The sequence below is a fragment of the Caretta caretta genome, chromosome 1 (genome assembly GCF_965140235.1).
Source record: "Caretta caretta isolate rCarCar2 chromosome 1, rCarCar1.hap1, whole genome shotgun sequence".
NCBI lineage: Eukaryota > Metazoa > Chordata > Testudines > Cheloniidae > Caretta > Caretta caretta.
Window position 1 is genome coordinate 191,757,371 of NC_134206.1, and position 27,318 is coordinate 191,784,688.

At 42.3% G+C, this 27,318-nt stretch overlaps 1 protein-coding gene across 3 annotated transcripts in view; it reads right to left on the minus strand.

Annotated features, from left to right (window-relative positions):
* The window catches only part of EPHA3 (EPH receptor A3), a 311,971-nt gene that overhangs the window by 24,487 nt on the left and 260,166 nt on the right, over nucleotides 1-27,318 (minus strand). For all 3 annotated transcript variants that reach the window (XM_075118146.1, XM_075118145.1, XM_075118150.1), the window contains exons 12-14: nucleotides 20,314-20,375; nucleotides 12,054-12,263; nucleotides 96-245 (exon numbers count right to left, since the gene is read on the minus strand). In XM_075118146.1, coding sequence (XP_074974247.1) covers nucleotides 96-245; nucleotides 12,054-12,263; nucleotides 20,314-20,375 — 422 coding nt within the window. The remainder of the gene's footprint in view (nucleotides 1-95; nucleotides 246-12,053; nucleotides 12,264-20,313; nucleotides 20,376-27,318) is intronic.

Sequence of the window (27,318 nt, forward strand, 5' to 3'; positions counted from 1 at the left end):
AAAAACTAGGAGCCACCTGGCTTCATTATGCTCCACTTCCTCTCGCAGCTTGATTCTTTATTTGAGAACATAACTCAGGACTACAATATACTCACGTCCTGATTGGACATCTCCCAGTAGGGTCTCTCTCCATAGGACATCACCTCCCAGAGGACAATCCCATAGCTCCATGCATCACTGGCTGATGTGAACTTGCGGTATGCAATGGCTTCTGGCGATGTCCATCGGATTGGAATCTTCCCCCCCTGGAAGCAGAAAAATCTTTTAATTATTGTAACACATGTACATCTGCATAGGTTTTGTTACCTGAAGCCATGTTTATCATATGGATTAGTAAATACCTTAAGCTACAAAATTCTATTACCATTTGCCACGGAAGCAGGCCATTTCTTATACACAATGGTTTATGTAACACACAGTGCATTATATTGTATCACAAAACTTTTCTGAAGCTCTACGTGTATATATTTTTTCTATATAAATCAAATCATCAATTTATTTATTTACACTTTGTCAAGGTTCCTCCCCCACTCTGAACTCTAGGGTACAGATGTGGGGACCTGCATGAAAAACCTCCTAAGCTTGTCTTTACCAGCTTAGGTCAAAACTTCCCCAAGGTACAAAATATTACACCCGTTATCCTTGGAATGGCCGCTACCACCACCAAACTAATACTGGTTACTGGGGAAGAGCTGTTTGGACGCGTCTTTCCCCCCAAAATACTTCCCAAAACCTTGCACCCCACTTCCTGGACAAGGTTTGGTAAAAAGCCTCACCAATTTGCCTAGGTGACTACAGACCCAGACCCTTGGATCTTAAGAACAATGAACAATCCTCCCAACACTTGCACCCCCCCCCCCTCCTGGGAAATGTTGGATAAAAAGCCTCACCAATTTGCATAGGTGACCACAGACCCAAACCCTTGGATCTGAGAACAATGAAAAAGCATTCAGTTTTTTACAAGAAGACTTTTAATAAAAAATAGAAGTAAATAGAAATAAAGAAATCCCCCCTGTAAAATCAGGATGGTAGATATCTTACAGGGTAATTAGATTCAAAAACATAGAGAACCCCTCTAGGCAAACCCTTAAGTTACAAAAAAGATACACAGACAGAAATAGTTATTCTATTCAGCACAATTCTTTTCTCAGCCATTTAAAGAAATCATAATCTAACACATACCTAGCTAGATTACTTACTAAAAGTTCTAAGACTCCATTCCTGGTCTATCCCTGGCAGAAACCAGCATACCGAGAGACACAGACCCTTTGTTTCTCTCCCTCTTCCCAGCTTTTGAAAGTATCTTGTCTCCTCATTGGTCATTTTGGTCAGGTGCCAGCGAGGTTACCTTTAGCTTCTTAACCCTTTACAGGTGAGAGGAGCTTTCCCCTGGCCAGGAGGGATTTCAAAGGGGTTTACCCTTCCCTTTATATTTATGACACACTTAAAGAAAGGGTTGATGAACCAGTCTCACTGAATTCAGGTGGAGAAGCAATAATACGTCAGAGGTCAGCTCCTCAATTATGCTCCAACCCCTTTATGCTGTCCAAATGATGCAAAGGGTCCAGATCATGTCCCAAAATAGCCAGTGCAGATGAGCTTCCTGTTAGTGTAAAACTGGCAGAATTGACTCCTACGCTCCCTGCCCCACTCTCATGTTTTGGGGGAGGGAGGGGAAGTGATGCAGCTCTCCTTCACTAACGCCAATCCTCTGCTTGCATAAGATCCACGTGGATCACATGAAGGGGCATAATTAGACAAATGCTGGGGTTAGGGCTAGCATCGATCAACTCTTAGAGTCAGGGGACAACTACTCTGTTTGCACCCCTTTGTACAGGCGAGAATCTGGCCTAAGACATTTTTACTGTCATGAGAAGAGCCATCATTAAATGATTTAAACTTGGAAGAGAAGAAAAACTACTGTTAAAATTAGACCTGTTGTTATGGGGAACATCTCTCCCTGATTGAGGCCACTGTTTCATGCCATAAACCAAATTAACAAAATGCACGCAAGGAGCCTCAGGCTGCGTTTCTGCAACACGAGAACTAGAGGGAAGAGACTGAGTCACTTTCCAAAGGCGCCAGCTTTTACAGAAATCTGTAAGTCTATGATTTGGGGTCATGCATGAGAAAAGAAGCCCATATTACACAGTAAAATAAAACTTTGGCCTAAAATAATTCAGAAATGAATATAATTGAATGCAGAATACAATGACAGGTTTAAGTAGGTTCCAACACCAGGGATGTATAGTATATGTAGCACTGGTGAAAGATCCAGCTCAGGCTTCAGCTCAAACGATATCTATATAGGAACTTCCATTACTGTATAATCTAAGTGTCTCACAATTTGTAATGCATTGATCCCAAAACAGCCCTGTGAGGCAGGGAAGGGCTATTATCATCATTTAAGAGTTGGGGAACAGACCTCCGCAGGGACAGGAAGTCTGTGGTGGACCTGGTTCTCCTGAGCCAATGGCTCATGCCCTAACCATTACACCAACCTTCATGTCACATGAATCACTCAAAATTGGGTGGGTTTAGTCCCTTTTGCTGTCCCCCCATCACTGTAAATAAAACCCCAAACAAGTAAAGGGCAGTTTTTGAAGCCACTTCCCAGAACAGTCTTCCTCTTTCAGACTCAACACCCAATATGAGATGTTCCCTGCTCACACTGAGTAAAATGCTTTGTATTTGTAGGTTTTTCCCACAGCCCTCACTGCTATAGCATTAGAGAGCCACACAAACATTTAGAAATGTATGGTCTTAATACCTCTCTGAGGAAGAGGAATAATACTGTCCTCTTTTCATACATGCCCAACGTCACACAGTGAGTCTGTGGCAGAACTGATGATTAAACCCAACTTTCCTGAATCCAAGAGTGTTAATCACCAAACCCACTGCTTCAACCCACTATTTCTATTATATGTATTTATTTTTAAGCATACAATTTGTCTATAGCAGTCTCTCCAGAGTCACACAATAAACAAGTAAATGCGAATAGAAGAGCTGTAATCTAAAGGTACAAAACACACCGACACCCATATACACTCCAACTCTGAAAAGTCTCTCGACTGAAACCCTCCTGTTCATCTCACCAGCTCAGAAACAGCCTGAGTAAACAATAAACCATATCACATGACTGGGTTCTGTCAGTGGAAGGGGAAAGTGATTTGAGAAGCAAGGGCCTTACACTGAGTCTGTCCAGTCTTCAGAAGTACAATTCTAGGGACTGTCTCCTTACATGTCCCAGCTGCTTTCAACTGTCAGGGTAAAATTACCTTTATGCTACCTGGGACCTAAACTACAAAGGACTTTTATAGATCAAACACAACCTTTGAACTACATCTGGAAATGAATATGTACCCACTTCAGTCTCTGGAACACAGATGTAATGTGTTGCCAGCATGAAACACCGATGAGTATGTCGGCAGCAGAATTCTGCGTTTAAGTGAATTTTCTAAGAGATCCTCAAGGATAGGCACTTTGCAGTTTGTAGCTAGGAGACAACATAGGAACAGATAACTGTTGAGCTTTGCTTCGATAGGAAAAGTTGCAACTTCCTAGCTAAGCAAAGATAGGGAAAAAGCAACTATTCTGCTTTCTAAAACAGCAGTGGATCCTATATTGTGAACCTGTGTGAAAAACACGGGACAAACTCCCTCAAGAGAGGATTCAGATATCACTTCTGGCGATTCATCCAGGTGTTCCCAGCTCACCAATCTAACCAGGAAAGCCAACTGATTGCACCATCTGATTTGGGAGAAATTGAGACAGAGAGCTAAGCATCTTCAGCATACTTACAGCACTACAACCCAGAATCTCTCACATTGTCCCCTACTAGTTTCATCTACACAATGAATAGAGGGCAGGCAGAATATACACTTGCAGTACACCACATGACAAAGGACTTGAGCAGATGAACAATAGTCTGCTACTAGCCTCTGGGTCCTCTCCAAGGAAAAATAATTGATCTACCCAAGCACGACTCCAGCTAAACCACCAGGTTTACAGACATGTAAATACCATGTTGTGGCCAATGATATTAAATACCCTGGCCAGATCCAAAAGAATCAGCATAGCCATCTCTGCTCTTTGCCCATTCTATGAATAAGCAACTCAGTGCAAACATCAACTGCCTTCAGATACTGAGTATTCCCGTTTAATACCTGCTATTTAATATAACATTCTGTTTATTTTAGGAAAATAATGATGTTATTTTTCTTACATGCAGGTAATAGCCTATTTATTCCTCTTAAGATGATGTCAAATGAGAGCCTTCAAGAGCTGACACACCAAAAGTCTGAATTCCTGGAACTGATTTAGGAGCTGACCTGGTCATGGCCAATCTTGAATTAAGAGCCAAGAACAAAGTGAGATTAAAATGGTTGCAAAATACAATTTTACTCTCCCCAAGAGAAAGTGAGTGCCAATTTCTAACACCACAATGCAAGGGAATAAATGCAAATTTGGATCTGACTCCCATACAGCCCTAAGTGCTTTCCACCCCAACTAGCTTCAGCTTCTGAAAATGTTTAGAAAAGGAAGAGACTGGCTGACACATACGTGTAGATAAAATGTAGGCATCCCAGGAACATGGGAAATAACAATAAAATATAACTTACAGTACAAGTCTAAAATCAAGACCATTCTGACTGGATCTTGTAGAAGTCACCAGATGTCAAGGGCCAAAAATTAGTCTGTGATTGAAAGGAAAGCCCTTCATGGAGGGGAAGCACAAAGTCCTTACCTGACATCATCTTAAAGGGAAAAATTATTTAATTAATAAAAATAGTGGCATTAGTCTCCAGTGTTCTAGAAATTATTACGTGAAAGACAAATTCGGTAAAACATCAGAAGTTCTTTTTTTATGCACATTTTCATTGATTTTATGAAGAATGTGTGCCTATCTATGCAAAGTTAAATTTCATTGAAAGTGAAGAGCTTTTTTTCTCTCCTACGTGTCTACCATAGCTCTGTTCATGATACTGAAGGCATTCATCTATGCATTGGGGGTGAAATCCTGGGACCACTGATTTCAATGGTCCCAAGATTTCACCCTTAGATCTTGGGATATATGAGTTACTTCTGAGAAACATACAACTCCTCTGCTCCCCTATCACAATACCTGATAGGTTTATAGAGGTACAAGTATATAAGAAGCATAATAAATCTACATAACTTAAAAGCAAGGGATACAATACACCATTTTCATAACCAGATCAGACTAGGACCCGTAATACTACAAAGTGAAATATTTCAACTGCATGTTGTATGGAAGCTATTATTCAGTCAGCACAGTATATGGCAGGAAATTCTGGCACTAATTTCAAGTCAAAAGCAACAGCACATTTGTCAGCCTTCACCGCAGAACTACGAATTCATGCAAAAGAGGAAGAGTCTAAAATTTAATTAATGTATTAAAAAAAAAGGAAAACAGTAGAAAATAAAACTGGAAAGCTAGTTTAAAACATTTAAAGTTCAACATTTTGAGAAAACTGAGCCATTTTAGATCTAAATTCCACAGAAAACATTTAATTTTTTTTTCAAAAGTAATATTTTAAAATCAAACAGAATCTCTCATATGTGACTAGAATTTTCTAAAAATCAGATTATAGAACCCAAGCAACCAGAATTGAAAATCAAATACGAGTTTATGCAGTGTTCCTGGGAAATACTTCTACTGAGAGACGGAAGAAGGCTTTCATAAATGTGAGTGAAACCAAAGCTTTTAGCAAGGTGTTTTAGCTATTTTAGCTACAAGTATCCACTGACATTGAATGGGTCCTGCTTATCAGACTATAATTTCAGCACCAAAAACTAAGGATTTTTTCTTAAAACTGGTGCAACATTTTCACATATTTCCACATATTTTAAATAACTAATAAAACAGTCCCATTAATTGTAGCAAACTGAACTTGGAATTTTTATGCACTCATCCATTTTTTGAATAAACTATACAAGCTACTCTAGTTTTAAAAGCCAATAAACTGAAAGAGAGCACTTAGTGATTGCTCAAGTAGGAGAATCTTTTTTCCTCCATCTTCTTTCTCTGTAAGAACTGCTTGTCTGAGCTGGAGTTTACATGAACACCAACAGAACACATCTGGTTCATTTTTATGACTTACCCATAGCAAAGACGTCATATAACTTACGGTTAATCACACAATAGACTAAATCAAACATTTTCTATTAGGCTGTGAAACATAAATGGGCATTTGCCAAAGATGGGGCTTCTTACATCTCAAAGCCCCTTCCATAAACGCAGGCAAAACCCTGGCTAATATTGCTGGGCTACTGTTCTTTAAAATTAAAAGCAAGTGGGCAAACCGGAATCCATAGAACCAAATTTCAGAATGAGGACCTATAGTTATGCCTACAGAAATCTGCATGCGATTGTCATGCCCACAGAGACCCACCAGTGCATGCCAAAAAAAAAAGGTGTAATCAAGTGTATAAGTATGTACATGCATGTGTACTGTTACCTATTTGTGTCCTTTTTTCCATTTATTTTCTGAAGACAAGAAACCATTATGTACACTTTCAGCACAGTTTCTTTTTAAGTGTAACTAGGGAAAAAATAGCAAGCTAGACTCTTTTTGCCCCTGCATCCTCCTCTTTCTTTATTTTTTAAAGAAAGATGTGAAGCTGAACCCCAGGATTGTGAAATGGGTGCACCCCAGCTTAAGCACTGATAGCGGAGCATTGATTTGGCCAGCACGGCATAAAACAAAGTAACCAAGAGAAAACAAAGGGCTGTTGTGGGGACCTGTCCAGGCATGCAGAATAATGTCATGTCAGACAGTGTCTGAGTCACGTGACAGTTACATGTGTATGGGAGTATGTCATTACTTTAGAATCTGGCAACATTTTAAGACCAGGGGCTCTTAGTTTCCTGCTATGTCAGTGTGAGTTTGACATTATCATACTGATGGAAATTAAAAATATAAAAATACTGAGGGTAACCCACCAGATCCACTCGTAGTAACATAATGCAGAAGCTCTGCACCCGTTCCTAATCATGACCCTAGCCTCAAACAAAGCCACAGGCTTATTAATATGCTTTATATGATCATATGAAGAAAAAATGAAAAGCACAAGCTCAGCTAATTCAAATGGCTGCATGCTACTATAGCTAGTGAATTGAATATATAATGTTACAGCGCTACGGCACACTGCATAGTGTAAGAAAATGTCTTTGTAACACACTTGGAGCTGATTACCTAAACATGTATATTATTTTATGTTATTTATTCTCTCTATTTTTCCCCTCTGCCTAGCCCACTACAGTGACTTTCAACTGCTACACTAAATTTATTTCTTAGATTTTTTTTTTAAAATACACCCACTTGAAGTTCAGGGAGACTGTGCAAACATTCATTGACTGACAAGACATACAAATTAAGACCAATGTACAAAATATAACACCCTCCAGAATGTGTCCCAAACTATGGCTCTTCCACTCTCTCATATAATTCACTTGGGTCACTTTCCCAGAAAAAACCCTGGGAAAGTCTACGCTAAGTACAGTAGATATAAGCAAAGCAATGTCAGTCACCTCTCGTTTCATCACCTGTGTAAGTGCCTCACAAAAAGGTAAAAATGTGGGATACTTTCAAACAAAGGGAAAAGAGAACTTTCACCCAAATGCAAGGAGGGAGTAGGTGATAGTTGCAGAAACAGCAGCTACAGACCTTGGTTGTAGCAAATCAGTAGCCAGGGCTATCTAGGTCTGAGAGCTGCTGTTGTGTGCTGGAGCAAAAGTGTCGGTAGTAATTGAAGGTTTTGTTTGCTGTCGAAGAGAGTTGTGATTCTTACTGTATCTGAACTGTGAAGCATAAATCTGCTGAAACTAAACAAAAACTTCAATTTATTTCGAGTGCGTCTGCTACTCCAATACACAGCCGCTGCTTCCAGGCCTACGTATCCCAATCTCATATTTTTATTTATAATCAGTTAGAAAGTGAAAGTCATGGACACTTGACCAAGTGCCTGGGAAGAAAGGAATCAAGAGAAACAGATTTTAACAAACGGGTTAGAAGAATTTGGCAGCAAAAATTAAAGGGCAAAATCCAGACCCATATTCTATAGGGTCACATGACAGGAGAATCAGTGTTGTATTGGGCATGAGGTAAGTCCAAGAGCCATCTGGCTGGTACAGGACAGGATGGCTCACAGTGGCTGCTGGAGGCCTGACCAATTCCCTTAACTAGCAGAATGTGATTCCCCTTGTGCATTAATGGACATAACCCATGAGGTAGTGTCCTCTTGAGTGGTAGGTGACAATCCTACCCTGTAACTATGTAAATGCTTAGGGGAGGTGGGATAGAGCAAGAGGGGCTTCCTATGGTCTCACCCTCCAAGGCACCCACACAACACCGGGCAGGATTTAGAACTATGACTGAAGAGAGAGCGACTAAGAGTTAATTGGACTGCGTTCTTCAATTAAATGTCAGGCACACTGGTGATGTGCCTAAATGTGCATTTAAATAGTGGTCTAAAGTAGTCACTAGTTTACAGTCCATAAATATTATGTATCTGAGAAGCACAACTATGGCCCTTATGCAAGTGTGATCTTTACATTGGGCTTCAGAGGACTTGCAGAACAGCATGAGTATTACTGATTACTTATTTATAAAGACTGTGGAATTATATTCCTAATGGAAATGTAGATATCAAGGCCCTGCTCCCGAGCAAAGAATGGCACAAGTGACTGGGGCTCTGCACAGAGGGTCTGTACATGCACAGGGGCTCTGCCTGGATGAGTTCTCTTTGCAGGACTGGGGCCTGGATTATCAAACAACAAAGCCACTTAAGATATCTTATTTCACTATCTGAAAGTGAACATTTGGAAATACGGTTACGGCTTTGATTTCTTTAGTCAATTTCAGAAAGCTTCTGAGTAACCAGTACCCCTCCCTTTAGCTGGTAAATGTGTTAAACTCTATGGGACTATTCCATTATTTTAAAACTTGGTCCCTTTTTTTCCTTCATATGAATTTAGTGGCTGTGAAATCTCTTGGGATTAACAGTCTAGGAAACAGTCTTCTGTTGAGCTAAATAACAAGGCATCAGCAGTGCAAACTTTCCTTCTCTTTGCTAATGAGCCTGAAACAGAACTGAGAAGGACTCAGGGTAAAATTTTCAAAAGCGACCAAGTGAGACTTAAGTGCCTAGATCACTTTTTTGAAATGGAATCTAGACACTTTTGAAAGTGTTACCCACACTTTGTAGATGTGTGAAGATAGCTTTTATACACATGCCTGTTCAATCACTGCCCTCTCTGCTGAGACAGCCAGCAAGAATGCCAGCTAGAGACAAAAGTAAATGGTGGCTTTTGTAACAAATGGCACTCGCACCTTCCAGAGGGCAACCACCAACTCATTTCACCTAGAACGGTCATCACACAATGGTAACGTGTGGTCCTTACTGACCTGGACTGGATTTGTACTGGCAGCCCGGAGCTTTGAAACTCCTTTATCTTATCACCAAACTTTTGTGACAACCACCAATCCAGCTGCCCCCCCTTTCACCCATATGAATTTAAAGTAGCAGCACAGGCACTCTGGATTATCGTAGCAGGGAAATCAAATGAGGATCTAAACAATCTCAGAGCTAAACAGTGATGTCTTAATGGTGAACAAAGTGACTTCCCCACCTCTGGAGCATGCTTTCTGATGCCATTTCAAAGGATGTCTATACAGTCTCCCATTTATCCTGTGAACGAAATTTGATGTGGTCTAGATTGTATTAAGAGATTCTAATCATGTTGGTAACTTCCTGCAGTAGTTTGTGTGTGTGCCATAAATGGCAGATGGGGTTTATCAAACACACATGAGCACATGAGCTTTGCAAAATGGTTTCTTCACATCTGATTTCTTTATCTAAATGTAAATAAGCAGAGAGACATAGAAAGGAGATGGAGTGTAGGCAGAAAAGAAGACTTCAGCACTACCATTGGAACATCAGATTCCTGCATAGACCAGAAATTCCTGTATCACATAAATCTCTTCTCTGTATTTCCGACTCAGGGAACCTGCAACTCACACACTTCAGCACACACGATTCATCTTCAATGAACTCCACTTCCTTTTTAAGCCTTTTGCTATACTGACTGATGCACAGCTATTTCTCCCCAGGCACCTTTTTGTTCCAGCATACCAGGGAGTCACAAGTTTCTTAGGTCTTAAAGAGGCCATCATGTTGTTTGCCTCAGGCAGTAGCAGCAGGCTCCAAAATAATGAAAAAATGGCCAAAGGAAAATTATTGCCCTGCCCCTTTAAGACTTGAGCATGGAAAATGGAAAAGGCCCAGGCTTTCCTCAGCCCTGGGTCCATGGCATGAATTCTTTGGCATGCTCCACTCCACCTTTACCAAAACAAAAGAAGGAGTAGCAGAGAGTCTCATCTCTGTGCCTCTTCAGGCAGAGTGCAATCAAGAAGGCAGACAAGAGGCACTCCACTCCTTGGGGTCTCCTGGCTCTGGTGAGCTCCCATATCTGGTCATACCTAAGCTGGGAGTAGAGGGTTGGGGAAAAGTTCCCTTCTCCTGCTCTTGAGAGAATCTCTTTTCCCTTCCTGTTCCTTTTCACCCACCTTGCTAAGGCCAGGTGAAGGTTCTCTCACTCCAGCTGGCGGGCATACAAATTATGCAGGGAAGGGGAGGAATCCTGCAGTGCAACAACCATACTTGGAAGTGATCACTTAGAATAGTCACCACTGAGGGACCTGATTCACACAAGCCCCACCACAGTGGCTAAATGTGCTTGATTTCACATAAACCCTCCCTACCCCCAGGACCATCAGATGGTCATGAATAGAGCTGGTCCAAAAATTAGCTTTTTAAAAAATGAACATTTTGGAAAATATTTGTATAGTATTTCTTAAAATTATGTTTTAATGTTTTGGATGTTCCTTTTTTTCTTGTTTCTTCTTTCCATTCCTTTTTGGTCGCACTCTCCCTCCCTCCCAGCCTTGTTGTTTTCTTTTTTCCCTATTCTCTTGTTTTACATTAAATTGATTCCCCACCCACCTGAACATTTTTTGGCTTTTCAAAATTGAAAATTCTTGTGGGAAGGGAGAGGGAAGAAAAGTAGGTCCTTTCCAGACCCTGTACAATGCAAACAGATAAACTTCTACATTTCTGCAAAATTTTGACCAATTCTAGTAATGAACTACCAGTTTGTCTCTAACAGTTTTTCGGTGGCAAACCACAGATGGAAAGCTTTGGGTTTGAGTCTCCTCTCACTATGCTTTCACATACTGTTGTAGCTTAATTGATTTCAATAGAGTTACTTCTGTTGTTAACTAATATAAGTGTGAACGGAAGAAAGTCATTCATGTCCAGTTAACTGCCTTCTAAGCTGTCCCGCTGAAGTCTCATTTTCTAGCATTTAATAAACATGTATTGTTTCTTTGATGACCTAACTCTGTTAAGGTAAAAATGACATGTAATGTTTGCTATACAATCATCTGCATTAAAGGGCAATCTGCTGTACCATTCCCTGCTGCCTCCCCTTTGCCAGAGCCTTTCATTGCTGTGGTGGGGAAAGGCTCCAGCCATGGAGAGGCACCAGACCACCACACTGCTAAAAATAACAGTGTAAATGGGGGAGGCACTGCTTGGGTGAGGAGAGAGCCATATAAGATATGTACCCTAAGGTTCCGGCATGTCTTTACTCATCTAAACAGTGCTTTGCTGTTCACACTGCTGTTTATACCCATGCGAGGGGGGTGTGCAGTATATGTACTCTACTTGCCCCCGTAAGAGAACGTATCCACAGAATGATTTTCCACCAACTATAAATGCAGAGCTATAATTTTATACTTGTATCTTCCTTGACAAATGTGTAGGAATTGACTGCAGTGAGCTCACCAGCAAGTTTAACCAGCTATTGATCAGATTTTCCTAAGCTCCACAGGACAGGATGGTCCATGTGCCCCAGTTTAGGAGTCTTGAGGTCATATGGTCTTGAGGTCATATGTGGCCTCAGGCTGCACTTCCAGCACCCCAGTTTTATAGCTATAATTAAGAAAGGCATAAACATATGAACTCACCCTGGTTGTGTAAGCAGCTTCTGGGTCATCCTCCAATACACGCGAGAGGCCAAAATCCGAGACTTTGCACACCAGATTACTATTGATGAGGATGTTACGTGCAGCTAGGTCACGATGGACATAACCCATATCTGACAAGTACTTCATACCAGATGCTATCCCTCGAAGCATGCCCACTAGCTGGATGACTGTGAACTGAGCATCATGTTTCTGCAAACATACAGAATGCATGATTAAGAGACTGATTGTACAAGTTCGCCATGCACAGATTTTCCATTGAAGTTCCTGGGAGTTCTGCATGTGGAGGACTTGCAAGACAGAGACCCAAGATAAAAAGCATCCATGAAAATGCTGTGACTAAAGGAGAGGAATCTCTTAATCAACTGGAGGCAAACAAGGGACAGGCTTTAAGTTCAGATAAAATTTTGCTGTTCCTGCTTTTACTCCCACCTGAATTTCAATTTTCCAAATATAAGATAGGTGCAAATGTCAGATAAATCTAAACTGTATGCATTCACTGAGCTAGGATTTTCAAGGCAGCCGATGGGAGTTAAACACAGAATTCGCACTGATCCGTCTGTTAGGAAAATCCCTGCCTCAGACGGCGCAATCGTATAAGTTATACGGATAGAGAAGCAATTTTAAAAATTGCAAATGCTTATCTGACTCAGAAATTGCTAAATGCCATCCAAATTTAAATTTGTTCTCCAAAATTGTCCTCAGCCTCAGAATCAAAATCACTATGTCACTGTTCTTAGGCTGAAAACCAATATATTCATGCATTCATAATTTGGCTACCAACAGGCAAAGGTTTTCAGCCTCCAAGCTCTTGCTCATGTGTTTTGCTAATTACAATATTGCTTCCATCTTGCTATGTGAATCGACATATGACCAAAAATAAAACGTATTCAGTGATCAGCTTTCAAATACATTAAACCCCCACTCCTGCAGTCACATCAGTGCGTGGGGCCTCCTGTGCCCCATGCGGAGGCTTATTATATAAATGGGACTCTTCACTCACACATGGGCAAGACCACATGAACCCGACTGAAAGACAGGGGCATAAGTTTTATTTTTGACCATTGTTCTTAAGGGACAATATTGGCTGTCTAAACATTAGCTGAACATATGGCAGAGCTGGCACTGAAGTGGCAGTCAAGTGTTTGAAAAGCCTATTGGCATTCACTTTCAGAGTGAGATCATGGATGGAAAGGATGCATTTGCATGAAACTTGCCTTAACTTTGATGACTTGATAAATTAAAAATACAAATTTCAATCAATAAATTAGCAAATAAAAATCAATACATTATATCTGAAATACAGTGTACCAATGAACCGGTTAAACTGCATTATGTAAATAAGGTAGGACATGGTGTATTTGGCCAGTCAGGGTTTGAATAGTAGGCAGTCTACATTATTTATCATTTTATAGTGACCTATAGATTGCTAGCCATTGCACAGAGAACACAAAATAGGTCTCTGCTCTGAAGAGTTCGCATTATCAATAATGGACCATGCAGGCAAACGAGCAGATAACATACCTCAGGGATGGGAACAAGGACAAGTATTATTAGAAATAAGATTGTACAGGTACTCTCTATAGGCTAGAATTTGTATAAGTGATTCAAGCTTTTTGTTTAATTTAAGTTTTGCAGGAAAAGCATTTTTTGTAGGGGCAGAGTTTTTAGGAGGGACTGGAATGAGTTGAGGGTGGAGTCTTGCTAAACTGTGTTTGGCATAAAGGGGCAGCATGGAGGAAGACACTGATAGATGCTTGTGAAAAAAAGAGACACAAGTTATGAAGACCAGTGTTGCTGGTGGAGCAGACAGCATGGATAAGAATGCAGGGAGAGATCAGGCTGAAGATGTAGCTGGGATTGTGTGATGCAGGGCCCCGAAAGCAAAGACAAAAAGTTTAAATTTGATGTGCAGTGCAAAGGAACATGAGGGAAGTGGTATGATGATATAATGTACATAAAGCGGTCACCATTACAAAGTCTGCATTTGAAAAAAGAGAGAAAATGGATATTAATGTATGGCACTAGAACTGGCTGGATAATATTTTTTGTGCAAATATTAGGCTAAACTGATATTTTGGTGAGGAATACAGGTACAGGAGGATCCCTGTGCTTTCCTGAAATGTTTCAAAACTGGTCCGAGACAGTTCAGAGTGATTCAAGGGATTAAGGAGTTGACCACACAGCTAATTTAGCTGTGTACATAGGTGCAGCCCCACCATCGTCTTTCCTTTGCAGCTTTAACATTGCCACTTTATGGGTATTGTGACAAGGTCGGGCCACATGGCTGCAGGAGAGTAATAGAAGGCAGATATATTAGCCACAGGTTAAGCAGGTCCCTTTTTCCTGGCTAAGGTAACAGGGAAGGTTCCAGAATAATCAGGAACCTTCTGGAGACAATTAAGACAGACAGACTGATTGGCTGCACGTGTTCTAATCAAGAAGCTGCTAGAATCAATTAAGGCAGGCTAATCAGGGCACCTGGGTTTTAAAAAGGAGCTCACTTCAGTTTGTGGTGTGCGTGTGAGGAGCTGGGAGCAAGAGGCACTAGGAGCTGAGAGTGAGAACACGGACTGTTGGAAGACTGAGGAGTACAAGCATTATCAGACACCAGGAGGAAGGTCCTATGGTGAGGATAAAGAAGGTGTTGGGAGGAGGCCATGGGGAAGTAGCCCAGGGAGTTGTAGCTGTTGCACAGCTGTTCCAGTGGGAGGCACTCTAGACAGCTGCATTCCACAGGGCCCTGGGCTGGAACCCGGAGTAGAGGGCAGGCCTGGGTTCCCCCCAAACCTCCCAACTCCTGGTCAGACACAGGAGGAGTCAACCTGGACTGTGGGTTCAGAAAAACGGCCAAGCTGAGGGCTGCCGTGAAGCTCCAAGGCGAGCAAATCCGCCAATAAGCGCAAGACCCACCAAGGTAAAGCAAGGTAAAACTTTGTCACAACTGGTGTCGGAAGTGGAGTCTGGTGTCCACAGCGCGGCGGAAGAAGGAGGGTGTTTGGAAGAGAAAAAAAAAAGGGAAGGTGGTCTATTTTCATTTTTTTTCACCATAATGGAGGAGGTAGTGCGGGCACTGATACAAGCCATGGTTACCCAGCACGAGGCTACTCGTGTCCAGGCAGCCACCAACAGGAGGCAGTGTGGCTGCAGCAAGAAACTAATCACCTACTGATGGACCAGGCTATGTTGCGGGAACTGGTAAACCAGGTAAAGGCCCTTACAGAGCTGAACCGCGGCCACGATGGGACGCAGATCATGTGGGCCAGCAACTGGCTGCAGAAAATGACGCTGGAGGATGATGTAGAGGCATACCTCCTGGCCTTTGAGAGGACAGCCCTGCGGGAGGCTTGGCCCCGATCCTTGCTCCATTCCTGTGTGGGGAGGCCCAGAAGGCCTACTATGATTTGCCCGAAGAGGCTCCGGCAGACTACCCGCAGCTGAAAGCAGAGATCCTGGCCAGATCTGGGGTAACGACCGCAGTGCGAGCCCAGCGATATCATGAGTGGAGGTACCAGGAAAACAAAACCCCACGGTCCCAATTATATGACCTCATCCATCTCGCATGAAAGTGGTTATGAACTGGGTCCTGGAGTCCGGAGGAGATACTAGAGGTTCTGGTCATCGACCGGTACATGAGAGGACTACCGCCAGACCTTTGCGCCTGGGTAAGGCAGAACAAACCTTCCACCTACGATGAAGTTGTTGTGCTGGTAGAAAGGCGAAGGACGGCGAGAGAGCTGACCCAACCAGTTAAGGAAGAAGCACCCCGGGTTAACCTAGCAGCACCAAGCACTAAAGCTCGGGTGACTGGGCCACCAGGAGAGCCCAGATGGAAAAAGAGAGGGGCTGAAGGCCCACCACAAGCCACAAAGAGTCGGAGCACTGAGGGGGAAGAGGATCGTGATGTTAGACTACCTAAACCAAGAGACTGGGGAATGCCTAGGGCTCCATACAGATGTTACGCCTGCGGGGAGTGGAGACACATAGCTGCACAGTGTCCCAATGCCGAGGAGCCTATGCGGTGCAACCTGGGGAACTGGGCAGACCCATGCTCCCTAATCCACCTTGTGGGGGTCTCACTAACCCCGCATATGTACACTAGACCAGTGAAGCTAAATGGGGTAGAGACCACAGCACTGGTTGATTTGGGGAGTGCTATCATGCTTGTCTCAGGGAAGCCCGTGAAGTGTAGTCAGCTGCTGTGGGCTACTGAGGTAGCAGCAGGTGTAGTCCCTAAACTCCCATACCCAGTGCTCATAGGGAGGGACTTCCCAGGGTTTGGAGACTTACTCCTGGTAGGGGAATTGGAGAAAGGGGGAAGCCCTGAAAGTAGTGAGGCATCCACAGTAGATTGTCAACCCCCAACCTTCTCTGAAATATCCCCAGATTTGTTCTCCACTCCCAGACAGCGTAGAAAGACGAAAAGGGAAAGAAGGGCAGCTAAGGCCTTGGGAACCCGAATACTGGCCCAAAGTCAGAGGGTAGCTTTCGCAGGTAGGTGGACCTGAGCAGCTGAAAAGGAGGCCACCCAGGAGGGAGAAGCACCCGAGTCTGACCCACACTCTAACGCCTCTGAACCAGTAGAGGTAACAGAGATTGGCCCCCTAGATCTCGGGCAGATTAGCCCCGGGACAGGAAATTTTGGATGGGACCAGGCTGAAGACCCAAGGAACGACAACATTAGGAAGGAGGTGACCGAAATAGATGGGGTCCCCGTGGAAGGGAAAACCCAGGGACCAGGACCCTACTTCATAATGAAGAAGGATCTCTTATACCGGGTTGCATCAGTACAGGGGCAGAAGGTACAGCAGATCCTAGTATCTCAAAAACACCAGAATGCTGTATTAAGTCTGGTCCATAGTCATCTTTTTGGGGGGCATTTGGGGGTAGAGAAGACCCTGGCATGGGTCCTGCGATGATTCTTCTGGCCCGGAGTACATGAAGAAGTGCAGAGGTACTGTGCGTCCTGATCTGACACCAAACCAGAAGGAAGTGGTAACTGAGATGATCAACTGATACCAGGATGTGTTTTCAATCAAACCAGGTCGGACCACCAAAACATATCACCACATTATCACAGATCTTGGGGCAAAGGTAACTTTAAGGCCCTATCGGGTCCCAGCGGCAAAAAGGGAGGAGATCAAGGCAGAGGTAAAAAGGATGTTGGAGCTGGGAGTCATCGAAGAGTCCCACAGTCAGTGGTCAAGCCCGATTGTGTTGGTGCCCAAACCTGATGGCACCACTAGGTTTTGTAATGACTTTCGCCAGCTGAATGAGATATCCAAATTTGATGCATACCCCATACCCCGTATCGATGAGTTAGTTGACTGCCTGGGCAATGCCCAATTTTTGACCACCCTTGATTTAACAAAGGGATACTGGCAGATTCCCCTTGCCAAAGATGCGAAAGAAAAGATGGCACTCTCTACATCAGAGGGTCTGTTTCAATATACTGTTCTTCCTTTTGGATTGCATGGGGCACCTGCCACCTTCCAGCGTCTTATGGACAAGCTCCTACAGCCCCATACCAGTTATGCAGCAGCATACCTGGATGATGTGATTATTTACACCCCCAACTGGGAAACCCACTTAGGAAAGGTGGAAGTGGTTCTGAACACGCTAAGATGGGCTGGACTCACAGCCAACCCAGCCAAGTGTGCTGTAGGGCTAGCCGAGGCTAAATACCTTGGCTACATTGTAGGAAGGGGCACGGTCAAGTTCCAACTAAACAAACTAGAGGCTATCCAAAATTGTCCCCGGCCAAATCGGAAAAAGCAAGTCCGGGCATTCCTGGGTGTGGTGGGGTACTACCGATGATTTATTCCCCATTTTGCTACCAGAGCGAGTCCCCTGACAGACCTGATAAAAGCCCGGGTTCCAGACATGGTGAAGTAGACAGATGCCGCAGAGAAAGCATTCATGGATCTACGGACAGCCCTCTGCAGTAACCCCGTGCTTATAGTTTCTTCAACAAAGAATTCATTTTACAAACAGATGCATCTGAAGTATGATTGGGAGCTGTCCTATTGCAGATGGTCGGAGATGAAGAACACCCAATCTCTACCTCAGCAGGAAACTCCTCCGGAGAGAGCAGAAGTATGCTGTGGCTGAAAGAGAGTGCCTAGCTGTGAAATGGGCCATGGAAACACTATGTTATTACCTTCTGGGACGACGGTTTATCCTTGTGACCGACCAGGCACCCCTCCAGTGGATGCAGCGAAATAAAGAGAAGAACGCAAGGGTGACCAGATGGTTCCTGTCCCTACAATCTTTCCAATTCACCATACAACACCGGGCTGGAAGCCACCATGGCAATGCAGATGGCTTGTCATGAAAACACTGCCTGATGTCCCAAGTTGCCCAATCCCACAGTGTTGAGCAGAGGGGGGGATATGTGACAGGGTCGGGCCAGATGGCTGCAGGAGAGTAATAGAAGGCAGATATATTAGCCCCAGGTTAAGTAGGTCCCTTTTGCCTGGGTAAGGTAACAGGGAAGGTTCCAGAACAATCAGGAACCTTCTGGAGACAATTAAGACAGACAGACTGATTAGAACACCTGCAGCCAATCAAGAAGCTGCTAGAATCAATTAAGGCAGGCTAATCAGGGCACCTGGGTTTAAAAAGGAGCTCACTTCAGTTTGTGGTGCGCATGTAAGGAGCTGGGAGCAAGAGGCGCTAGGAGCTGAGAGTGAGAATGCAGACTGTTGGAGGACTGAGGTGTACAAGCATTACCAGACACCAGGCAGAAGGTCCTATGGGGAGGATAAAGAAGGTGTTGGGAGGAGGCCATGGGGAAGTAGCCCAGGGAGTTGTAGCTGTCTCACAGCTGTTCCAGGAGGCACTCTAGACAGCTGCATTCCACAGGGCCCTGGGCTGGAACCCGGAGTAGAGGGTGGGCCCGGGTTCCCCCCCAAACCTCCCAACTCCTGGTCAGACACAGGAGGAGTCGACCTGGACTGTGGGTTCATGAAAACGGCCAAACTGAGGGCTGCCGTGAAGCTCCAAAGCGAGCAAATCCGCCAATAAGTGCAAGACCCACCAAGGTAGAGGAGGAACTTTGTCACAATTTGTATTGTTACACAGTCTGTAATCACGTGAGTGCATATTATGATTTCTGACAGAACTTTGCTTTTCATTCAGGGCATTATCTAAAGCCCACTGAAGCTGAGTGGGAATCCTGCCATTGACTTAAACAGGTTTTGGATTAGGTTTTCAGGGAATAGTGTGGAACACTGAACAACACAGCAGACTAAAATCACTGAATTATATGTAACAAATACTTGAATCAGCATGTGTGTATATATCAGAGCAATCATTGGTCTTGCAGTCTTGAACGACCAAAGTTTTATTCAAGGTATACAATTTGAGATAGATAGTATATACAATACTTATATGCATTTCATATGCTTCAGCAGACATCGTAACATATACAGTATATACCGAAACAAGAGCTGATAATATATCTCCTTTTGGGGTTCAATGTCTATTTCACTGTTATGAATTTGAGGGCTAGTGTCATTCAACCACGACAGAATCAAGGCAAGGTCTGTAGTCAGAGTTGAGGTCACCCTAACAAATGAAAATAAAACTGGTGCTTCTCCCCAGGAGAGAGTTTACTTCTGGCACACTAGTTGTTTTGCCTTGTGTAAATCTTGGTAACACGGGGAGCATTCAGGTTTTGTTAGGCCCATTACCAGCTTTAAAAGGAAAGATGAATAAAATAAGCAAAACATTGCAGGAGTGGGGAAAGAGGATGTGCTAACAGAGCTTGGCAACACAAAATTTCTACACCTCATGGTGAGAGGTTATTCTCTAAACATCTTGCATTTAAACTCTTGGCTCAACTTAACAGTTTACCATTATTTGGATAGAGCTTGGTATGATGTATAGGCTACCTACCAATATCAGCAAGCATCAGTGCATTAAAGCTATTAATTTAGTCCTCATAAAAACAATTTACGGTTGTAATTGCTAGTGAATCATTCTTTTCCCAAAGCTGGAATGTACTAAATAACATTTCTGCTTTCTTCAATAAATCCCCAAACAAATCTGATTGTAAAGGGTCAAAACAGAATACCAGATTTCTAGATGCCTTTGTGAGCACACAACACACCCCAAAATAAAAGAAACAATGAAAGATACAACATGGGACAAGAGTTCATGGTGACTGAGAGTAAAGCAATAGCAAAGACAAATTGATGACAGGACAAGATCAACACTGTGCCATCAACCTTGTACTTACTCGGAGGAAGCTGTCCAGAGAGCCATTCTCCATATACTCAGTAACAATCATAACCGGTTTACCTGAAAATACATTAAAAGCACCAAGTAAGCATTTAAAGAGAAATACAAAATTCACAATACATGAAAAATGGTTTGTGTATTTAAGAAATTTGCTTCCAAATGTTTTTTCCTCTAAATACAGTTTGTTTTACTTTTAAAAAGAAACGAAGAAGAAACACAAAGAAAGGAGGTTCATGAGACAAATACAGCACTCGTAAACAGTAAATGCAACTCCATTGAAGCCAGCAGAAATGCACCCACTTGTACCAGGGCTCAGTCTAGATCCATTTGATTTGTAACAGTTCATGTATAAAGAAATAAGGATTGGTATTTCTGCCTTGCATTATCACTACACCACAGTCACACCCAGTGATGCAGAGCCCATATTAGGTGCTCACATGGTAGTGAGTGTGGTAAAGGAACATACACAAAACAGAACATTAGTGGTGCTCCCATTCAGTGTCCCTATTCTGTGTTTTAACATTCTCTCTGATAACACCCTGGCTATGATATCTTTTGCCCTATTTACGATAGGGTGGATTCTCTGATCAGCAAAGTCATAAAGTGACAGGAGAAGGCCAATGGAAAATTCCCCCTGTGCATGGAAACTCTCTGACAATGAACAGACTCCTGCACCAACTCCCCCGACCACCCTGCGGTGTATCAGGATGAAGTGGGGCAAGGCAGGGTGTGAAGGCCACAGCGGAGCTCCACTTTGACCCATCTGCCATTGATGTAAATTAGAGTTGCTCCCCTATAACTCTCATTTGCGCCAGGGCTGGGCAGCTTAGGATCAGGGAGCCACAACCAGCTCTCTGATACATCTCCCTCTGCATTGAAGTGAGCTTGGATGTAGTTGAGAATCTGGACCTATATGTCGACTTTATGTTGCAGCAGGGTACTCTGCAAAGAAACAACCCCATGCTCATGCTGATGTCCTCTTCCAGAGCACATCATTTGAAGGTTCTCTGGTCAGCTCTGGTCTGAATTATCACCTGGGAACCCAAAAGCCACTAATCCACTGAGCAACCCACGAAGCCTCTTAGGGGAAAATCCCCCTTTCCCCTGTTTCTTAGAGTGTCTTCTATAGAGCAAACAATGCAGCAATCAAGACATGGATCAGACTATAATACATTCAAGAGTTTTAATTATTAATAAGGGTATCACACCAGCGCACAATTTATCTAGGCAATGCACTTTATGCACAACACATTCCTACCTCGTTAAAATAAGCCATTTACAATATGCTCGAAAAGCCCTTGTTCTACTGCCAAAACCATCGTTAAATGATATCCTTTACATCGTTACCCTTTACACATGGAGATACAGTTTGAGTTTAAGGAGTACGACACATGAGATAACTAACAATTACCATAAACAGAGCACTAGGGTGTGTATTTAGCAAGGTAATTAAGCATATGGTTAATTCAAAGTCTGAGAGTATTCCCATTAGCTTCAATGAGACTATTTTGTGCTCAAAGATAGGCATGTGCATAAGTACCTTGCTCAACTGTGGCCTAAGCTAACCAGCATTATGAGCAGACACTGAGTTTCTTGACATGAAAAACAAACAAAACAATTCACTCTCAAGTAAGATGAAGTACTTACTAATGCCAAGCATTCAAAAATCATGAGTCAGGCCTCAAAAACACCTGAGATTGGCTTAAAAATCATAAGATTATTTTTTTAAAAATGGGTTCTTTCTATTTGCCTTCTGGTTTCTGAACCATTAGGGTACACTCAGGTCACACTACCAATCTTTTCTCTGTCAAAACAAGGGTAGAACCTTTTTTTTTAAAAAAATGAAAGCTGAGATTCTCATCTAATAAATTGACTCCAGAATCTTAGGCTTTAAGAAAAAACACCAAATTTCGCAAGACCTGGGACAAAATCCTGAGAATTGGCAACACGGATGATGATACCCCACTAACTTCCCCCAAAATCCTCTCAGAAGCATGTATGTAGATCTGCAGCTGCACAACTTCCATAGCACTGAGACCTTGCTTTTCTGGCCAGAACTCTTATTTCAGGCAGGCTCCTTCTGCTTATTTTGCTGCTCTTCATGGCTTGTCTGGTAAGAGGGTGCCACACAAATGAATCCCACCTCCTGAAGTTTTCCTGACCCTACCCTGTTTTTTTTCTCCACCCATCCCTTAACCTCTGACTCATCCACAACTTCTGGTACTGTAGCTGAACCCACAAAATGGAGTCATGTATATGATCTCCTTTTAAAATTGTCTTTAAATTTTGCATATGTTTCTCTGTTTATATACAAGCGTATTTGATACCCTGCACCCCAAATTGTAAGCCTTACTAAGATACACTTTCAGTAGTTTATAAAAAAAATGATTATTTCCCCAGTGGATACAATGTACAGTACAGCTGGCAGTAAATATCCCTCAAAGTTGCTCAGGGAAAATTCAGTGTGTACTACAATTTGACCTTTGTAAAACCATTCTTTTTGCATCAAAAATGGGGACTTATGTGGAATTTCACATATTAAAGAGAGACGAATAAAAAAAAAGATAATATAGTGACGTTTCTAGACAAAAGTCACTGTTCTGTTAATTTAATATCATCTGTGTCTATGTATCCTGTGACCGACTCAATTGTACGGGGGGTCATCTTCATGACATTTCAATGGGCAGTTGCTTTGATCCCAGTGGTGCTCATCTTCTTTCTGGGACCCATGTGAGGTAGAGCAGTGCTATTATATCCAGACAGACAGGGGGCAGAGGCACAGCAAGGCCAAGTGACTTGTTTAAGGTCACACTGGAAGGCCATGGCAGAGCAGGAAATCAAAGGTGGGTTTCCTATGTCCCAGGCAAATGCCCCAACCACAAGGCCATCCATCCGTTCCTCATATCAACCTATGAATTTAATTATTTAATAATGCGTTCCAAAGTTTGCTTTATCTGTCCTTTTGCCGTGGAGGAGAAGATGGGTGAAAGTGGGCAATGTAGATATTTAGAGGAGATGTATTGTTATTTCATGTGTCGTGCAAGAAGACATGGGAGTTTAAAAGCATGACAACAGCTTGCATAGTATTCACAACCATAGAGCAGCTTCTGAAGGCTTGTTTACCTGGGGGACTAATGTGCACTACCGGAGTGTAATTTCTAAAGCACACTTGCTTTTGTGCATTAGTAAGTCCATGTAGATTCTGCTAGTGTGCCTTAAAGGTTCTGTACTATGGTTTAATGTTGTGCTGGTTGAAAGAACACCAAGTTCAAGTGCACTAGTTAACCTTTAAGTTGCACCAGCAGGGTCTCACGAACCAATGAATGTGCAACACATTAGCGCTGTTTAGAAATCATACCCCTGTAGTGATCATTACCTCACCATGTAGACAAACCCTAAGGGTAAGCAATGGCCCCGCCCCACCCCTCAATGTGTTATCGAACATAATTAAGTACATGAGGATCACAAAGCGAAAGCTGCACAAATGGTAAAAATTAAAGTTAGCTGGAAACATTCCACTTAATTGTTTTTTCCCCTCCAAAAATGCAATTTCCATAACATTGAAATTTGCAACAGGGAAAATTAGATTTTGCAGAAATTGTTTTACATTTTTTTTGTTGGGAATATCAAATTGAAATATTTCATTTTGTTGAACCAAATTGAAATATTTCATTTTGGGTCAGTTAAACAATAATCTGGGTCCACCTGAGCCATCACAGTGCTTTGTGGGAGTTGTAATTCGGGAGCTTAGTACGTTCATTCCCCTCTTTGGCCCGGGTTCCCTGGCTGGAATACATTACATACATCATGGCAATCATATGACCATGGTGCATCACAACAGACATAGTTTGTCTTCCTGTATCTCTTGCTATAACTGGGGTGGGCAAAATCTGTGTGTCCACAACTTTGACCTTGTATCCAATTATTCTGCAGCCTTTCAGCCTGGTGAAGAGAGAAAAGAATATAGGCTCTCCAACAACCTTCTGTTGATTGTTTTCAATCAAGTTGTCAAGCAAGGTACAGTAAGATAGAGAGAGAACACATATGCGAAAAGCAAACAGTTGTTATTGGTAACACTAATAGCAAAGTGTTACTGATAATCTATGGAGACTGACAGTATCTCTACAAATTCTCAGACTCAAATGTAATGTAGCATCAGAACTGGGCTATCCACAAAGTTTATAGGATAAATTTATGCTCTTATGAAACTGAAGTATTGTATCATCTTCAAATGCCTGGTTACCATACAAATTCAATTTAATGATGTGTCAAAAGTCTGAGATTAGTTAAGGCAAGAAGGAAAACCTTTCAAATTATTAAAATAACATCTCCCTCTCTTATTTGTCCTCCCATATGCTGAGTGCATTGAGTGCAGATTTTCACCCACATTCAGTTGGAAATGTATATGTAATCAGAAACATATGCTCCAAAGTAAAGCTGCGTACTTTCAAAGGAACATTCTGCATTCATTTATCAAAATGCAGCCATTTATATACGATAACAACTTGTGTCAACAGTGTTTCAGAAATTTATTATACTAACAGGCTACAAATTGCCGTAAATTATTAGTAAACTAAGGAGAACATGTGTGCTGGCTATTAAGACTACTGCCTATAAGGCACCCTTGAGACCAGTGTAGAAGGAAAGTTCTGAACAGAAACAAATATGAAACAGGGGAATAATTCAGTGCTGGAACAAAGAATCGAGGTCTTATTTAGCTAATGCACCTCAGCACATCTCCGGTGTATTGTAAGGCACATTGCCCCATGATAGTTTCCAAGTGGTCACTTTTAGATATGGTAGTCATTGCAAATTACTAGGTGTTGCTTCAAAGGTTATGATGAATATGAAAAGTCAATTCATTGCTGAAAAAGATTTTGGTTAATGAAGAAAGGGTCACATTGTCTATTTATCATGTTACATATACCGGGAATGATCCTGTAAATTCTCCATAAACGGACCCTCCACTGCCTGTTTATCAACTCCCATTCATTGCCTGAAGAGTGCGTGGGACGCTGTTAAATGCTACATAATTGCTATTAAAAATGATTATACAGTGTTGCAAACCTGTCATTCAAATGCAGCAGCCCAGGCAAATATGTGCCAAGGCAGAAACTTAGAGGACAGTGTGTCTTCTTTAAGTATCTTGAATAGCGTGATATAAATTGGGAAAATAAAGGGCTCTGGATGAATAATTAAATAGTACTAATTGTGTGTGTGTGAGTGTGTGTGTGTGTGTGTGTGCGTTCCACGAGCTTGATTGATTATTAATGAAAAAAAGATATTTTATTTGCCCATTCAAAAAAATCAAATCACTCCACCAGAATGGATGTGCAGAATTTTGTAAGGCTTCCAAAATACACAAAAGGGATCTCCATGCATGGAGAGCTAGAAGGACAGAATCCATTATTTTCCCAATTTATAATCTCATTATTCAAAATATGTAAAGAATATGCTCTATTCCGTAGGTCTCTGCTGATTTAAAAACATAGGAGACTCAAATCTTGCCTTCTTGTACTTAAATATGACCATCTATATCACAGACCTTTGGTATTCAACACCTGCTACTGAAACAGTTAATAGCCTATTGGAATAAACCAAGAATATAACTGATTAGAGAACTTGCTGAAACCCAGTTGCATAGGAGTACAGCAAGAGTTAGCTATTCAAAGAGTGTATCCGCAGCACACAGTCAGTGATGCACAAAATTGTGTGTGCAGAGAAAAAAAAATTTCAGAAGTGTCACTGGATTATTTTGTGTCACTGAACGTAAGGGATTTGCTCTGCTCAGTTGTGTGCAGAAAACCGTCATCAGAATTTCAAGAAATTCAGGGAATTCTAAATGCAACTCTGACTTTATAAAGTAGCTTGTTAGACATAAGCATGAGATACATGGGATTTATACAGGCAGATTTGGCAGCCTTTTCAGACTTACTTAGATTGTGAGCTCTAAATCAAAGAATAAATTATTTGTCATCTCAAGAAGTAAAGCGTGTTTTGACAGATCAGACCCAGATATGACATTTCTATTTGAACTGTGTAAATTAGCTATATTTTACATGACTTTACCTAGTTTTATACTGTTTATTTTTAGATATGCCATGTCTCTGCTTTTATTTGATTGCCTGTGGGCTTGTGTAAACAAACAAGAAGTCTACACCTATGGCAGCATTTAGACTATATACACTGCATGCCCCATCTAGCACGGGTATAAATAGCAGTGTTGATGGTCAGGCACTGCCCAGGCAAGTAAATTAAAGACATGCCAGAAGCTTAGGGTATGTACCCTTCCTGGCTCTCTACACACCAAAGTAGCACCCTTCCTTTTCATACCATTATTTTTTAGCAATATCGTGTCCCACTGCCTTCCCACTGCTGGAGCCTTTCCATGCTTCAGGAAAAGAATTCAGCAGCAGCAGTGAAAAGCAGAGAAAAGCTCTGGGAGGCAGTGGGGAAAAGCTCCAGCAGCTACCCACTGCAGGAGACTTTCTCTGCAACCACCCCCAGCAGAGCCTTTCACTGCCACATGTAGCCCCAAACCAGTATGGACGCGGCCTACTTTTCACTGAGGTGTGTAGCTTACACATATCTTAGGCACTGCTGCCAGTGTACAAGGCCCTAGTTCTCAGCAAGCAGCACAAATCTACCCTGCACCAGCCTGCCATGCACAAAGAGTTGCATAGCAAGCTCTGATCTACACTGCTTTGAAACAGGAGTAGATGAAATGGCACCTGGAGTATGCATTCTCCACACAGACCTTGGTGCATGGCAGGCTTGTGTGGGGTAGATTTACATCCCAGCTTGTCACCAACTATGTGTTTGTGTAGACAAGCCCTTTGTCCCAGTCAGTTGTGAACTTCTGGAGTTACCTTTACACATTTTGGAAAACTTCTCCCAAGCAATTTCAATAACAGCGGAAACATTTATTAAAATAAGTATACAACCAATTATATCAATTTAAGTTGGAAGAGGTTCCTCACCCCAGCTCCAAGCAAAGCTACTC